General features: G+C 37.4%; 3 protein-coding genes across 3 annotated transcripts in view; 2 read left to right on the top strand and 1 right to left on the bottom strand.

Moving 5' to 3' along the window:
• The window catches only part of nxn (nucleoredoxin), a 78176-nt gene extending 70005 nt beyond the window's left edge, over window positions 1-8171 (top strand). The window contains exons 6-8 of the mRNA XM_056243121.1: window positions 1597-1776; window positions 1927-2051; window positions 7128-8171. Of these exons, the coding sequence (XP_056099096.1) occupies window positions 1597-1776; window positions 1927-2051; window positions 7128-7310 (488 nt within the window). The 3' untranslated portion in view covers window positions 7311-8171. The remainder of the gene's footprint in view (window positions 1-1596; window positions 1777-1926; window positions 2052-7127) is intronic.
• Window positions 8172-9323: 1152 nt separating this feature from the next.
• mrm3a (mitochondrial rRNA methyltransferase 3a) lies at window positions 9324-12677 on the bottom strand. Its single transcript, XM_056243204.1, has 4 exons — window positions 12253-12677; window positions 11338-11582; window positions 11084-11251; window positions 9324-9980 (listed from the first exon to the last, which is right to left on the bottom strand). The coding sequence occupies exons 1-4, from the start codon at window positions 12654-12656 to the stop codon at window positions 9451-9453; spliced, it is 1347 nt and encodes a 448-aa protein (XP_056099179.1). The 5' UTR covers window positions 12657-12677; the 3' UTR covers window positions 9324-9450.
• Window positions 12678-13489: 812 nt separating this feature from the next.
• On the top strand, window positions 13490-16778 carry glod4 (glyoxalase domain containing 4). Its single transcript, XM_056243128.1, has 9 exons — window positions 13490-13650; window positions 13857-13906; window positions 14045-14165; window positions 14525-14669; window positions 14817-14953; window positions 15635-15721; window positions 15801-15914; window positions 16004-16090; window positions 16170-16778. Exons 1-9 carry the CDS (start codon window positions 13561-13563, stop codon window positions 16233-16235), a joined length of 897 nt encoding a protein of 298 aa, XP_056099103.1. The 5' UTR covers window positions 13490-13560; the 3' UTR covers window positions 16236-16778.
• The last annotated feature ends 220 nt before the right edge of the window (window positions 16779-16998 follow it).

The raw sequence follows: 16998 nt of genomic DNA on the forward strand, positions 1-16998 counted from the left end.
ACATTTTTCAAAACTTCTTGTCCCGCGTACTTCCATACACTACTATTTTTGTTGTTTTGTTTTTTAAATGTAAATCTCTCTGCCGTAAACATGTCCGAATGTGAAAAAATTGGGAAGAAAAAATAAATTCTGATCGTTTTCTGCCCCCCAAAAAACTCTTTATACATGGACCAGGTATCATACAACCCCTTTAACAGTCAAACAAGTCTCTCTTTTTGCTTTCTGCTCTTCTCCATTGGGAGTGGATGCATTGAGAGAGAAAGAACTGGCTTCTGGCCTATCCGGTCTGGAATGTGTGGAATTCATCTTGGATGAGTTGATACTGACTCCCTCCAGCCTGAAGTCGGTGTGCGAGTCTGATAAGGCCACTAATACTGCAGGCAGATTTCTATCTCAAAGAGGGCTTGAGAGAGTCCGGCCGCACAGAGAGATCAGTGTGACCAAAGGCCGTCTGACTGTGTCTTTGTGGAAGAATGTGTGCTGGTGCTTTGCTTGGGGCGTGGAGGACCGTTGTGTGGCCTAAAGCCACTGTTCAGCTCCACTTACCATCTCTCACACTAACCATTAAAGTCAATAATACAAAGTAATAAAATTATAGATGAATTGACCTTTCGTTTTGTTAACATTTTGTCACATTCATTAATTTTTGTCGTTTTGTCAACAAAAGCACAAAAATGATGAAAAACATTTAAAAAATGTAAAAACATTAAGCATTAAAACAAACACAGTGACATATTGCTAATAGTTTAACGCAAAAGTTAACAAACAATATTTTTATAGATCTATTCATTTTAATCTTAATTGTAGTTCATGTTAATTCTTACACAAGTAGTATATGTTAACATCATATATTATGAACTTACATGAATAATAGTTCATGGTTAGTTTGTTTTTATGTTTTGTCTCTTATTCTCACCAAGGCTGCATTTATTTGATCAAAATAACAGTAAAACTGTAAAAAAAATTACAATTTAAAATCCCTGTTTTATATTTGAATATTTTTACAATAATTTATGGCAAAGTTAGATTTTCAGCGTCATTATTCCAGTCTTCAGTGTCACATGATCCTTCAGAAATCATTTTAATATGCTGATTTGTGCTCTAGAAATATTTCCTATTATTGTTAATGTTGAAAACAGTTGCTGCTTAATGTTTTGTGGAAACCCTGATACACTTCTTTTTTAAGGAAAGTTAAAAAGAAAAAGATTTATTTAATATAGAAGTCCTTTGTAACAGTATAAATGTCTTTTAAATGTTGGTCAATTTAATGCATCCTTTCTTGCTGAATTAATTTATGCAAATCTTAGAATCTTAAAAATCTGATTTGATTAACACTGTATGCTTGAATCAGTCATCAGTAAGAAGGACAGTCACATCGTGTCAGGACACATCAAGAATTTCCAGCATCAAGTCATTTTTTGGTCGACACAAAATGCTATTTTTGCGTGTTTGATGTTTATTATAAAGCAATGTAAAAAAAAAAAATGGTGATTTTACACCAGTGACCACTTGTCACGGTTGGTTGGGACAAACACCGACTTATGTGAATAAATGTTATTTATATGCATTTATATACAGTTTTTCTTCTTTCTCCAGGTATCCCCACACTGATTTTTCTGGACACAGAGGGTCACATGATCACGCGACAGGGGCGAGTGGAGGTTCTCAATGACCCCGACTGTCGGTTCTTCCCGTGGCACCCGCGACCCGTGCTGGAGCTCAGCGAATCCAACGCCGTACAGCTGCATGAAGGGCCCTGTCTCGTGCTGTTCGTAGGTCAGCTGATTCTTCTCTTCATACTTTTGAGATCATTGCTGACGGGCACTCAAAGCCTATTGACTCTTGTCTTCACCTCCCTTTTCCAACTACTATGCTCATTCATCTTTCTCTCTCTCTCTCTCTCGCTGTTTTTAACCTCTCTTTTAGACGCTGAGGAAGAGGGAGAGCTGGAGCCGGCCAAGGAGCTCATCCAGCCAATCGCAGAGAAGATCATGGCCAAGTACAAAGCTAAGGAGGAGGAGACGCCACTGCTCTTTTTTGTAGCTGGAGAGGTACGTTTGTTGATATATGCGTGTAATTAAACAATTAGAGGAATAGTTCACTCAAAAAAAAAAAAAGAGGAATTTATGCAACCTCATGTCATTTCAAACCTGTACGACTGACTTTCTGCTGCAAAGAATATATTTTATAGAATGTGTTGGTCAGTTTTGGCAGTATAATGAAAGTGAATGGTGCTGTCAAGCTCTAAAATGACCAAATAAATAAATTATCCATCATATTAGTATCATTCAATACTATTAAAACTATATTAAAGAAGTAGTATTAAGTCATAAATGCATTATTAAGTGATAAACACAAAAAAAGATACATGAATGGTTCTTTTGGATCTATTATCGAATCCGTTCACAAAATTGGTTTGAAAGATTTGTTCATGAATCAAACTGATTCAGTTCGCGATCCACGGTTCACTGGAGGGGGAAGACTATTATTGAATAATGATTTAAATTTTGGTCTTTTTATCACACAAAGCATCATATGAGTTCATGAGGTTTATTGAGTGAGATTTTTTTAAATCCTTTTTTTCTTCTTCTCTGCCACAACAATCTGAATGTTTGCTTGCTTTTACACACAAGTGTGATGTGCCATCTGTTTCTGTATATTTGTGTAAAACAATCCTTCGGGAGGGCGGCCTGCAATCACCAACATGTACATGCAGTAAATAAAAGGAGCTGCAGTTGAATGGCAAGCACATGTAGCGCAAGCCTCAAACCCAGAGGGTGCCAAAACAGCTGTGCCCTTCTCTCTCTCTCTCTCCCTCTCTCTCTCTCTCTCTCTCTCTCTCTCTCTCCCTCCCTCCCTCCCTCGCTTTTTTCATCTCCCTGATCACCTCTTCGTCTTTCAAGCCTGCATGCCAAGAGGGAGGAAAGCCAACATTTTCATAACTCTTATCTCCTGTTTTCTCTTTGTGACCTTGGCGGAAGTCATGTGACGGCAGTGTTAATTAATAGACGATTAGCCGCCCCTTTCTTTCCTTTTTCCCTTCTCAACTTTCCTGCCACCGTTCAGTCTTTTATTTGTGTGAGGCACGCCCAGAAATGGCAGATCTTCCGGATGGCATTTCGCTTTGCCATGGTTTGAGTTTCAGGGATTCCCCGCACATGTTTCTGTAGCTGTGCACGTCTAACCGAGCCCTACGCTACACATCCACCAACATCTGACATTATAACCCCTCAAAGTGACTTGCTTTGTGTACTTCCTTTCTATGCTATTTTATGCTATTTTACTTTGTGGGTTTTTTTTGTATTTGTAATTGATAATACATATTATTATACGAGTTATGATACTGTGCTTTTTTTTTTTTTTTTTTTACCTTGCGTTGTCTCATGCTAACACCTTAAAGTCTGGTGGCGATACTTTTGTGTATTTTAATGATTATCCTGGCAAAATGACTTGCCCCATAGACTTTCATTGTAAGTAAATTACTGTAAATGCTGTTTATGTTTGTTCTTTCAAACGGGGCCAAAATAATTTCCTGTGGTAATTGACCACAAGTCACTTATGTTAATAATTTAACCTGTATTGAAGACAGAATATATGGCTATTATGTGGAGCACATTTTCAACAGGCCCATTTATTCATTCATTGCATAACTCAACACATTGTTTCACTTCTAACACAGTCCAGAAATCAACTGCAAATCAGTATCAAGTATTAACTTCATGTTTACAGGCCAGTGGTGTCAAATCAAAGCAGATAGTGTGAGTGAAGAAATAAAGGAAATAAGATGCAGTGTGAGAAACTCATGTAGCCTGTCAAGGGCCAGAGTGTGTGTGTGTGTGTGTGTGTGTGTGTGTGTGTGTGTGTGTGTGTGTGTGTGTGTGTGTGTGTGTGTGTGTGTGTGTGTGTGTGTGTGTGTGTGTGTGTGTGTGTGCACTTTCGTTCAAGAGTTTGGGGTCAGTACGTTTTTTTTTTTTTTTTTTTTTTGCGAGGAAGCATTAAATTGATCAAAACTGGCAGTAGACTTATAATGTCACAAAGATTTCCATTTCGGATAAATGCTGTACTTTTGGACTTTCTATTCATCAAAAAATCCTTACAAATTCCACAAAAAATTCCACTGTTTTCAACACTGATAATAATTATAAATGTTTCTTGAGCAGCAAATCAGAATGATTTCTGAAGGATCACGTGACTGAAGACTGGAGTAATGATGCTGAAAAAATGACATTTTAAAATACCACAATATTACTGTTTTTACTGGATTTTTGATCAATGAAATGGAGCCTTGGTAAGCATTAGAGGCTTCTTTCAAAAACATTAAAACATCTTACTGATCACAAACATGGTTTAAATGGGGTTTGTCCACTGTTTTCTTTGTCTTTATAAATCAGTAGACAATTTCTTTTCTGTGCTAATCAATAGCATACCTCAAATGCGGTTGTTAGAGCTTAATGTGTATCTAACTGAGTATATTTCTTTAATCAGTGACGAAATAGTTGATCAAAGCCTGGCAGCGGGAGACGCATTCTTGCACCGATGCCTTTTATTCATTTCCAATGTGTGATTATTTGAACCTAATGTCTGGTGCCGCGCACAGCTAGAACACTCTTTGAGTTTAGATCAGAGCTCTCTCAGATAACCAATCAGCACAGGCCCTTCGTAGTGTGCTGGCCAATCAGACAGCCTTATCACTGCTTGCATGAGCAGATGGCTAATGCTTATGGAATGCTACAGGCCCACAATAGGCAGAATAAACTTCACGTTGAAGGGCCGGTGCAATTTGGTAAACACACTGTCCCTTATCACGCTAGCAGCTGGAGCCAGCCACAGGCTGACCCTTTGTCTCCGCACGGAGAGCTCAGCGCTGGAGGCGGCGAGGGACTGTGTGTGTGTGTGTGTGTGTGTGTGTGAAAGGGCCGCCAGGGTTGAAGAACAGTTTACACAAGGTTAGCTGCTCCACAATAGAAGATGCATGGCTTTCCATTGAGAGGTAGACAGCCTGAAAGATGTAATCTTTTCATATCAAAAAACCTGGAAGGGTTACACTGACGAGAGTCAATTTCTCACTGTATTTGCTTCTGCTGATGGACGGCTTTCGCTGATCTTTATCTGTTCACAATTTTACAAGGGGCCATTGAGCGCAAATCCCAGAAACAAGCTTTACGTGTTGTTGTATGTCAAATTTTGACATACATTGTCTCTCCTGGTTCAGCAATTTAATCTATTGCAGTGTGTTGTGAGCTCAGATCAGACTGGAATGCATCTGGAACATGGAAAAGGAAATGATTATGGGTAAAAACACCAGTGACCCCATGTGATCCACTTTTCCTGTTTTATAAAACAGGAAATGGACAATCTGCAATTATATTAGTGATTCACCACCCTTTAAATTGCATGTATTGTTTTTAGGTAGTAATTATAATGTTAGACTACTGTAACAATACAGCCACTCCATCTCTTAGTAGTTTTGCTTGAAATCGAGGTCACAAACTTTCTGTTGTCCTTTTTAGGTAGCAAAAACAGCAACGCGAGTTGTTTTTACAGGCTCAAGATCTGATTATGCGGTTTAATCCATGTTCTGCTGTGGAATAGCTCATAGTTTCACTGCGAGCCAGTTAGAGATGAGAATAAACGAGTCGAGATCTCATCGAAACTGCTGTACTGCCCTCTCGTGGTCAAAAAAGCTACTCATATATTGCATTATAATAATGGCTTCCATATGAAATTACTATGCAGTTATTTCCAAGACACGCTCATTTGAAAGGCATTTTAAGTATAATCAATTTGTGTTAGACTAGATGGCCTATTGCGTTGTTTGGTGCAGAAAGTAGGCACTTTTAACCCTGTAAAGCCTGACATCAGAAAAGTCAGTCAGAATATATATATTTTTAAATTGAACTGTTTATTGAACCCTTAGGCAAAATATAAAAGAACATCTAAAAAAGTTTGCATATGTTTTTTGTTGTTGATTGTCATATTTGATATTTGATCGAGGAGAGAAAAACAGTTTTATTCAGAGGCCCAAACGAAGCAAAAAATGCAATTTCATGTAGTTGATGATATTTCTATGGCCAACAAGTAAGATAAAATTCTGATAGCATGTAGTGTACATCAGTATCAACTGTATAGCAGACTACTTGCATAAATTGGATATAATTATCAGTGTCACTCTATATCTCTCCACATCACTCTTTGCACATCACACATCACTCCACATCACTAAATGCTTTGTTTTATGATCAAAGATTTGTAGTTTATATTGTGGGGGGCAAAACATATAATTCACTGCAATACAATGAAGATTGGGACGCATAAATAAACGTTCCTCAAAACCCTGGTCATCATATTTTATACTCAATAATCCATACAGCATTTTTTAAATAGAAAAATCATGTTGAAATGAAAGTAAACCTTTGTCGCGTCATTCTATTAAATGTTCATCTTGTAACGATATAAAAGTTATTCTTACATTTAGATTATAGAAATCAGTAAAGATTTCATAGAAAAAATGACCTCAAGTCAACATGTATGAGCAAAAACATTCTTGCCAAAACCATAATCAAATTTAATTCATTAGCCATCCATCCAGTTTGTTTGTTTTTCGCATAAATTTTGGTGTGCCGCATTTGGTATTAAGGTCAAACCACATCTTGAAGAAAGACATTCAGAAAATAAAAACACTCTGGCTTTGCCTTTGTTACTCCACAAACACACATTTAGAAACCCCCAATGGAAATAATGGGAATGTTTTCCACACACACTGTGTGATTCATCTCTCTGAAGTTTCCTGGGGTTGTAGTGCCTCAGAAACAACAAGGTGGGTGATGCGATGTTTTTGTCCCCCCTCCTGGTCCTCTCCTGCTGAAGCAGAGACCTCCTCTCCATGGGGAGTGAGAGGAGCTTCAACTCTGCTCAGCGAAATTCCCCCAACTGTGCCGTCATGCTGGTTTTGAGAGAGCGAGCGCTTTATACTGGCCTCAATGCAGTTTTTATGATTCCCTGTGTCTCCTTGGGGGTTGTTTCTCATATACTCGGTTCATTTCTTCACTCTTTGTAGTTGCAGGCTCAATTTAGTAATTTCGCTTTTCACAGACAATGATATTCATATAATTTTCATCTCCCGACAGGACGATATGAGTGACTCCCTGCGGGACTACACTAACCTGCCTGAGGCCGCGCCTCTTCTCACCATCCTGGACATGTCGGCTCGCGCCAAATACGTTAAAGACGTGGAGGAGATCACGCCGGCTGTGGTAGAACAGTTTGTTAGTGACTTTCTAGCTGAGAAGCTCAAACCAGAGCCCATTTGAAGTCCTGGACTGCACTAAACTCCCCTGCACCGTTACCCGAACCTCCATCTGGCCCTTGACCTCCAGGTGTGCTCTCCCTTCTCTTCTTCCTGTCAGACTGTTCGAACAGAATCGTACTTTGTATTGACATTTTTCTTCTTTTAACACGTGCCCCTCCATCATGAAGCGGCCGCCTCCTCCTGTGGTGCCTTGCATTTACTACAGCGCTGATGGTATAATGCAGATTTTTACGTTGATTGTCTTTTTGCTGTTACATTTAGAGATTAGACTGAACCCTGCAGCTGCAAGTGAACACACCTTTGTTCCGATTTGCTCTTCTCAAGATTTTTAGCAAGTATTTCCTTCTATCCTTGGATATTGTTTCAAGAATCAAGAGCTTAGAATAAATATAGCTCGGTAAGTGTATTATTATTATCATCATTTTTCCACAGACACTGCACATTATCCATGGCCATATGTTCTGTACGGCTGTGATTGTCTTCGTATGGGTGCTGATAAATATGCATACATGAACAAGCTGATGTTAATATCCTTGTATAGAAGGCACTATCTATTCTTTGTGTAGCTGCCGCTGTTTATTTTTAACGCAGTTGTCTATAGTTGATTCTTTTATAAGGACTTCGCCCACCTTGTTGATATTTGATGTTGTTGAATGACTGATCTGTTCCCATCTCAAACATGACATTTAAGTGGATTTTCTGTGAAGGTCCCCAGTATTAAAGTGGTCTGTGTTTTTTGAAGGCACAATAAACAGCATCTAACTGCAAGATTCCTTACGAAATGTAGCCAATTGAAGCACACAGTCTGTCTGTCCTTGGTTGTTTTCAATGATGTCATAGCATTAAAACTCACTGTCTAAAACACCTGTGTTCTTTTTATACATATTACTCTACTTAGTTTCATGTAAAATTAACTCCCATGGATCACTATATAGCTATCTATGTGATTAAGTTATTGCTTGATTTTATGTCAGGGTAACGGCATTACACTTTATTTAATTTTTGACAGGAATGAAAACGAGGCCGTGAGGAATATAATACAGCGTGTTCAATGATTGTACTGTTGATTAACAACATACTGATTAGCTGATGAAACTTTCATTGGACAAAAACTGCATGAAACTGATCTAGGACCTTCATACAGTGTGTGGCATTGTAAATTCTGTAAGTCAATCCCTCACAGCCTCATTTTCATCTGCATTAAATTCAAAATGGTGCCTAACCTGACAAAGGTCTATTATTGGTTGATACTGGATATTTGTATTTATGCATTTAGTAGACGCATATCCAAAGCGACTAATTTCAGGTCTCATAATCCCTAGGAATTTTTCCATATTTCATTTTGCATGCTTTTTTTTTTTTTCATTAAGGGCCGTTTACATGACACTGTTTAAAAGCATTTCCATCTACAAACAGAAAACTTCATTCGTTTTTGGCCGTTCATTTACACGGCAACAGCGGTTTGAAACTTTTGAAAATGGGTTTCAAAGTACAAGTTTTTGAAAACGATACAGTTGTCGTTTCCATATAATAAACTACAAAAACGTGAATTTGTGGTGACTTCATGCGTATTACATATTCAGTCTATAGGCGTGTATTGTTTCTCAAAGTGACATCGCCAACTACTGGCCTGGCATGAATAGTACAGCGTTTTTAGACATTTTCACTCTTTTCTGTTTTTAGCACATCATTGTTGTGTAAACATACCCTTACATCATATTTGCCATCATCGAACTGATTTAACAATAATAGTTTAATAAAATGTGATCTTTACATTTTGTACACTGAACATTTTATTGTACATTATAATGCCTAAATTTACTAGTAGTATTTAAAATGATCAAATTCAATTTAGTGTTTTGTTTATAATGAATTTAGGCAAAATAGTATAAGATTGTAATATCAATACTGGCCAGAATTCTAACCTCTAATATTTTCGCACAAAATTGGAATTCTCTTCAAAATAACCTAGCTTAAACAAACATCGAATGCAATGAGGTCATGTGACAATGTAGAATACTAGCCTGCTACTGTTTGAAATGTTTATTGGTGATATCGTTTGACATACTTAAAGTGTGCAGCATATAGAACTGGACATTATTGGTAAAATATCTTTGTTTTAAACATTACAAGAAAAACAATCATTGGAACATTTGAGATCTTGCTCTTCTGCGGGTTTTGTCAGACACCTTCAGAAGCTGCCGTCTGCCTTCAAACAGCAGTATACTAGCAGCCATAGCAGAGTTCAGGCTCTCCACTCCTGGAGCCATGGGAACAAAGATCCTTCTACCCTCCGTTTCCTCGGCCAATCCAAGAGCCTCCAAACTCAGTTCACACGTCTCTCCACCAATCACCAGGGCCGTGCTCTTCTGAGCCCAACTCTCATGGTACACCTGAGGCTTCACACACGGCAGTGAAAGTTCATCATCGGACTCTTCATCAGAGTCACTTTCACTGGATTTATCCAAAGTAACATTTTGTATTTGTCCTGAAACTGGAGCAGATGCAGGGTCTTTTGTAAAAATGCTACAGTTATCCGCTATATGGACAATCACGTCCTTTGGTAAGTGCTTAGAAATGTCATCCCAGTCCAGATTAGGAAAGACCGGAAGGCGGAAATGAGCTCCCATTGCGGCGCGTAGAACCTTAGGCTCCCAGGCATCCACACAACCTGGAAAAATACAAATAAACAGCCAGTGCTTAGTGTTTATAAAACATTTGGATAATTTCATTCAGATTTCTCTTAGTTTTAGTATGGGAACCACCAAACTTTTAAAATGTGTGAAGACTACCAAAATACATAATTTAATTTAACCATTTGAAAATAAATAACTTTGTTTATGTTTCGAGTCAATTTTGACCTGGATACCACACATTATATAATGCATTTTTTTGGCCCTTTTTGTACATCTGAGTTAGATTTGCCTCAAAAATACTGAATAGGACAGAATTTAGTTGGTAAACATAATATTACATGCAAAAACACACTATAAACATCCAAGTAACATAACAAATAAACTATATTAAATAAACTACAGCCCATAAGCATGTAGAGCAAAAGTTCAAAAGCCAAATAGTCCAAATTTGACAAAGTAAGCCATCATTAATTAGAACGTTTATTCAAGTTAAGTTAATAGATTTAGTTTGAAAACTATCTATAGTATATTTAAGTTGTAAAAGGTTCAACCAAGCGCTCAGGTTAAGTTACAAAGTCCGTGATAGGTGGCAGGGAAAAGATCCAAAGAAACGAAAAGCAGGTCCCAGGCACTCAAGTCAAGTTTTCAATGAGGAGAAGGATATCCTATTTATCCTTCTCCTCATTGAAACCTTGACTGAGTGCCTGGGACCTGCTTTTCGTTTCTTTAGTATATTTAAGTTGTTTGTTAGGAAATATGTAGTTTTCATACATTCAGATTCATACACAGCCGTCATAAGCTCAAATGAATTTAATTAAATCCATTGGTTTAAATAGATAATTCTCATAATATATGTACTTGTAAATTTCATAAAATTATATATTTAAGTAAAAATTATCATAAATATTGCTAAAAACTAGAGGTCGACCGATAGTGGATTTTACCAATACCGATATTTAGGTTTGCATGCCGATAACCGATTATTCAACCGATATTTTTTTAAATGGATACTGGATTAAAAACAAACATAACACTCCAAGTAAACAGTGCTGAACTGAAATGTGCTAAATTAAAGTGCGTTAAATGTAACATGTCCCTTTTCAACAAAAATCTTTTTCCATTTATAGGTATTACCTACCTTTGGTTAGGAGAACACGGTCACAACCAGCAGCAGCTGCACAGCGTAAAATAGTGCCTAGGTTTCCAGCGTCACGAACATTGTCACATATCAGGAACAAAGGCACAGACTGGTGACGTATGTCTTTTGGAAATGCCAGACGGGAGGCATCGGGTTTTGAGAATATAGCTGTGATTGGACAGAAACAGTGTGATTTGAGTTGTGTTATAAACATTTAGAAGTAAACTGGGTTTATAAGAGATTCAGCAACTGACCTATAACACCCTGAGGAGTGACCAGGTCAGACCAGGTCTTCATGTCTTCATATTTGACCTTGATGAGCTTGACCTGCTGTAGTTTATCTAGAGGAAGCTCCTGCAGTCTCTCCACCATACTGAAGAAAAGCATCTGAGGAGACGCTCCAGCAGACAGAGCGTCACAGATCAGACGCCTGCCCTCCAGCAGCACCTTACCTTCCTTCTCCCGAAACGTTCTGGAGCGGGCCACACTGGACACCTTCCTGAGGACGACATAATTGTTTTATGACAACTTTTTCTTTGAAATAAAGTAGTGCAAACACCATCTTCCAATTCATGTGTTTACCTAATACCTATACTAATGTTTATCATTTTAAGTCATTCACCCGTGAGGAGAAAAGAAGCTCCGGCTGTGAATGGCATGATACTTAAAGTTTGTTGTCACAACGAACAAGAACATAGACAATGGATCATAATGTCAAAACCTCTGGGTAATAAACAGTTGTAAAAAAAAAAAACGTATCTCCATCTGCTCTGTTTTACACACAAATACATCTTTTAAATGTTCTTCCCAGTGCAGCTTTAAAGGGATAGTTCACCCAAAAATGACAATTCTGTCATCATTTACTCATCATCAAAGTGTTTTTTTTTTCTGCTGAACACAAAAGATATTTGAAGAATGATGTTAACCAAACAGTTGATGGGCCCCATTTTCTTTTTGTATTTTCATTTTTGGGTGAACTATCCCTTTAACAGAGATCCACAATCTTATACCTGGTGCTCCTCTATTAAATACAGCATATGAATAAATAAACAAATTAAATGGAATATAGGCAGACAACGTTGACATTCAACACTCAAATTATGTATTTAGCAAAAATGTAGATGATATGATGTTGGTAACCGTGATTTTCCACTAATATTTGTACTCACGCGAGTCTGTTATCTCCAGCAGGGGGCTTTTCGTAGCGCAGCCCCTCAAGCCTGTCCATAATGTGAGGAGACTCTTCTGCACATTCAGAGACATGATGATGACCACTCCACTTCTTGTTGACAGATCTCTCAGAGACTTTCTCTTTGCGGCATTTATTATCACTCTCAGAGAGGTTTTTGCCTTTTTGTTTGAACATCTTTTGATTCATTTTATCAGTTGTTTCCTTCGATTTAATAAATGTCTCTCGTTTACCATTGGGATACAAGACCGCCACGGGTCTCCGTCGGAGGGCTCGGACATATCGCCTCGAATTCACCAAGATCTGGTTATGCCCTCTAAATAATAAACTATGTTCCCCGAAAATAACAAATCCACGACTCACGTTATACATGAGCGCCGCCATGTTTGTTGACCGCGACCTGCGTCACTGGGAATGAATGAACTCGATGTCCGATTCGTGAACGAATTGTTTTATTGAGTCGGATCGTTCCCAAGAGTTGGATGAATTGGTTCACTAAACCGGTGTCGTAAGAAATCGGGTCTCCCATCAACTGCCAGTTAGTTATACCAAGTGAACACAAACAGTATTAAATCTAAAATATCGATATAATTACTTACTATATGGTGCATAATAAAACAAAATAGACATGGTGTAATGTATTTCAATTGATAATATTTGTACATTGAATGAGCAACAGACTGAATCAGTAGATTCAGGTGGAAACTGAGGATTTGAGAGATGGGAACAGATACTTAATGAACAAATAGAAATTAAATAAAATGTAACTTTTTATGAGTATGGCAGATTTACCAAAACACTTACGAAACAAATAAAATGCAAAACAATTCAATGTCTGTTTGAGCTGAATCAGAGCTACAACACACTGACATGGACAGATGAAATTGCAATACACAACACTTAAATCACAGTAAACAGCAATATATGAACCGATTCTTTGAACGGAACTGTTCAAAGGAACCGATTCGTGTGATTGATTCCGTTTCCCCATCACTAGAATGGACTGTACCAAAGAATGATAAAAGAATTGACCAAGAAATATGCTATACACATTTTATTTAAAATGTAGTTGTGCTTTGTACATTATATATATATATATATTATTTATTTAATTAATTACGTAATGTGCCCATATATATAATGGCATTACAAATCCACGTAGAAATTAAACAAATTAATTTGGTTTAGTCTGTGGCATGTTGACTGCAGAGCAATCGATCGCAAGGTGTGTGCATCGATACAGAGTGTCTGTGATCGTCGCGTTTACAGTGGGAGACTTTCAAGAGTGATGGCACTTAGAAGAGCACTGCATTTTGTTTTTAAAGTAGGAGACAGGACCAGAACAGCCACTTTTTACAGGGATGTCTTGGGAATGAAGGTAGAAGAGCTGTCTACTGACCTTATTGTAATATTCCAGTTCTGTATTGTAAATGCATTGAGGACTTTGCCTCCTAATAATGGTGATAAGACAGTTAATGATGTTATTACCAAATGCAGTTTTGACACGTCGCATATCTTCCCTTAGTCTGTGTTCATTCTCAAATTACAGATTTATAAACAATAACTAATGACTCTAATCTACAGATTCTGCGTCATGAAGAATTTGAGGAGGGCTGCAAAGCAACCTGCAATGGGTTAGTAGTCATATAATAGTTTTTTTGGGGGGGGGGGGGGTTGTATCTTACTAGCTTAACTACTACTTAACCTGTAACTACTTATATAACCTGTATGAAGGGCACATTCGAAACATAGATCTGTTCTTGTGTTGTCAGTCCATATGATGGGAAATGGAGTAAAACCATGGTGGGCTTTGGACCAGAAGATGACCACTTTGTGGCAGAGTTGACCTATAACTATGGAGTGGGTGAATATCGTCTTGGCAATGACTTCCTGGTAAACTCCTTATACATTTACATTGAAACCACACATACAGTAGGATATAAACATCTGAGACCTTTGAGAAAAGAAAACAAATAAATGAATTATACTATATATATTTATCTGTCTGTCTGTCTGTGTGTTCAAACGTTGTGTACACATTTGTTTTAGGATAATTTGATGAATAGAAAGTTTAAAATAACAGCATTTATCTGAAATATAAATCTTTTGTAACATTATAAATGCCTTTACTGTCACTTTTGTATAATTAAATAAAGCATTTTCACTAGCAGTTTCTGACTTTTGGTCCACACCGTATATTTTCTGTGAAATGGGATCCTGATCTTTCCTCTATCTGTGCTCTTCAATATTAGGGTCTCACTCTCCAGTCTAGTCAGGCTGTGAGTAATGCGAAGAGGTTAAACTGGCCTCTCACACAAGTTGGAGACTCTCTCTACATGACTGAAGCTCCGGGAGGATACCGCTTCTTCCTTATAGACAAGGAACAGCCGAACTGTGGTGGGTATTTGCGTGAAGCTCGTGTTATTATAGGGATGTGAAAACTTCCTTCATGAAATGTGGAAGCAGATATATGAGGTAACTTTAGTAGTTAATTGCGCCATTATATATAGACTCCTAACTGATTGTTTCTTTTCTTGGTAATAGATCCTGTCCAGAAGGTCTCCCTGGCAGTCTCTGATCTGCAGCGTTCTATTCATTATTGGTCTGCCCTGCTGGGAATGAAAGTTATTGAGAAAAATGAGGACAAAAAGATTGCCTTAATGGGATTCTCAGATAATCAGGTTTGGCTGAAAATAATCCATTTATTGTATTTTTGGCAATAATTAAATTATGAGGATATGCCACTCACCAAGACCTCGTGAACAGTCTTGAGTTTGGTTATCCTCTTTTTATAAAACTTCTATCAGGCCCTTATGACAGAAAATGCATTTATACAAATGCATACACACTACCCTTCAAAAGCAAATTCATGAAAGAAATGAGTACTTTCATTCAGCAAGGATCAAAAAGTTTATACTGTTACCAAATATTTTTATTTCGAATAATGTTATTTTATTTTATATTCATCAAAGAATCCTGAAAAAAATCATGGTGTCCACAAAAAATAATGTTTTCAACATTGATAATACTAAGATGTTTCATGAGCAGTAAGTCAGCAAGTTAGAATGATTTCTGAAGGATCATGTGACACTTAAGACTGGAGTAATGATGCTGAAAATTCAGTTTTGCCATCACAGAAATAAATGACATTTTAAAATATATTCAAATAGAAAACAGTTATTTTAAATTATAATAATATTTCACAATTTTACTGTTTTTACTGTATTTTTGACCATACAAATGCAGCCCTATTGAGCACAAGAAACTTCTTTTTTTTTGTTAAAACATTTAAAAATCATACTGACCCCAAACCTTTGAATGGTAGTGTATGTGTCTTTAAATCAATTATTGTGCGTTTGTAGTGTAAGCTCGAGTTACAGGACATTGGAGCCGATGTGGAACATGCAACTGCTTTTGGAAGGATCGCATTCGCTTGCTCTCGGGATCAGGTCAGATAATTTACTCAAAACCAACATCCACATCAGATTTTACTTCTTGTAATTTTAAGGAAATGTCTTTGTTTTGCAGTTACCAGACATTGAGGCCATAATGAAAAAAGAAAAGCACAAAATCCTCACCCCGCTTGTGAGTCTGGATACACCTGGAAAAGCCACAGTGGAAGTCGTCATTCTTGCAGATCCTGTGAGAATTTATTGTGTAATGTTATTGAGACTGAATGTTGAGTATTTGCAAAAGTATGCTTGGCTGACTCAGATCTCCACATAATGTAGGATGGTCATGAGATCTGCTTTGTGGGCGACGAGGCATTCAGGCAGCTCTCTGCAATGGACCCTAAGGGAAATGAGTTACTGGATAAGGTAATTTAGAGCATAAAATAAATCCTGTGATCCACTTACAAGCCGCATCCGTATGTTTACTGTTTGGTTTCTTTCACAGGCCATGGCTGCAGATAAGAGTGACGAGTGGTTTGCCAAACGCAACAAGCAGAAGGCTTCAGCATAAAGACTGTCTGACGTCATTGACACTGCGTGAAAAGATCCAGGGTGTGCAGTCAACCAGACTATTGTTATTATACATTTCAAGGGTTTACTAATGATAATCCAGGTTTATTTGATGAAAATAATGCCAATTCTATCAATAACACCTTACAATCCCTAAAACTTCAATTGGACACACACTTTTGGACATGATGAAAAATATGTGTATTTCTGTTAATCCTCATGATTATGTAGTTATTCTCTTAAAAGTATATATATTTGATAAATAAAGAGGATAATCAGCAAGTGTAATGTTACAAATATTCAGTGGCTGTTAAAATAAATATTTCCTTTTGTGCCATACCAAATGAATTGCAATTATTAGTTTACAATGACAAATGCATAGAAACATTCATGGTACATTCCAAAGTGCAGTGAAAGAAAAGACAAAGCTTTCCGTTTAATTCCACTGACCCAGCAGCGATCAGTATTATAATACTTCTACATCATATAATGTAAATCATATAAATAAATGTAAAATATTCAACACTTCCATGTTTTGTTAATTTTTTTTTTAAACAAGCAGTGTTGTAATAATTACTGCAGAAGTACCAGAGAAAACATTGTAGCCAAACCGGGGGGCCTTTCGAGTCAAAAAGGTTATAGGTGTGTTCGACTAGAAGCGGCACTGCGCAGACTGATCGGTGTATGACATCAAAGTACCGCGAGAGCATAAGGAGCCACCAGCTCGCTAAGTCGTGTATAATTTTTTCCTTTGTATGTGTTTA

The sequence above is a fragment of the Rhinichthys klamathensis genome, unplaced genomic scaffold (genome assembly GCF_029890125.1).
Source record: "Rhinichthys klamathensis goyatoka isolate OS25496 unplaced genomic scaffold, OSU_Roscu_1.1 h1tg000781l_1, whole genome shotgun sequence".
Lineage (NCBI taxonomy): Eukaryota > Metazoa > Chordata > Actinopteri > Cypriniformes > Leuciscidae > Rhinichthys > Rhinichthys klamathensis.

What these genes read in the sequence shown, in the direction of transcription:
- mrm3a (XM_056243204.1), bottom strand. Translation starts at nt 12,656, where the DNA reads ATGGCGGCGCTCATGTATAACGTGAGTCGTGGATTTGTTATTTTCGGG. An exon ending in GCTGGAGATAACAGACTCGC is followed by an intron (nt 11,583 to 12,252) that starts GTGAGTACAAAT and finishes TGTCGTCCTCAG; the next exon opens with GAAGGTGTCCAGTGTGGCCC. An exon ending in CCGTGTTCTCCTAACCAAAG is followed by an intron (nt 9,981 to 11,083) that starts GTAGGTAATACC and finishes GTATTTTTCCAG; the next exon opens with GTTGTGTGGATGCCTGGGAG.
- glod4 (XM_056243128.1), top strand. Translation starts at nt 13,561, where the DNA reads ATGGCACTTAGAAGAGCACTGCATTTTGTTTTTAAAGTAGGAGACAGG. An exon ending in GGGATGTCTTGGGAATGAAG is followed by an intron (nt 13,651 to 13,856) that starts GTAGAAGAGCTG and finishes TCTAATCTACAG; the next exon opens with ATTCTGCGTCATGAAGAATT. An exon ending in TGCAAAGCAACCTGCAATGG is followed by an intron (nt 13,907 to 14,044) that starts GTTAGTAGTCAT and finishes TTGTGTTGTCAG; the next exon opens with TCCATATGATGGGAAATGGA.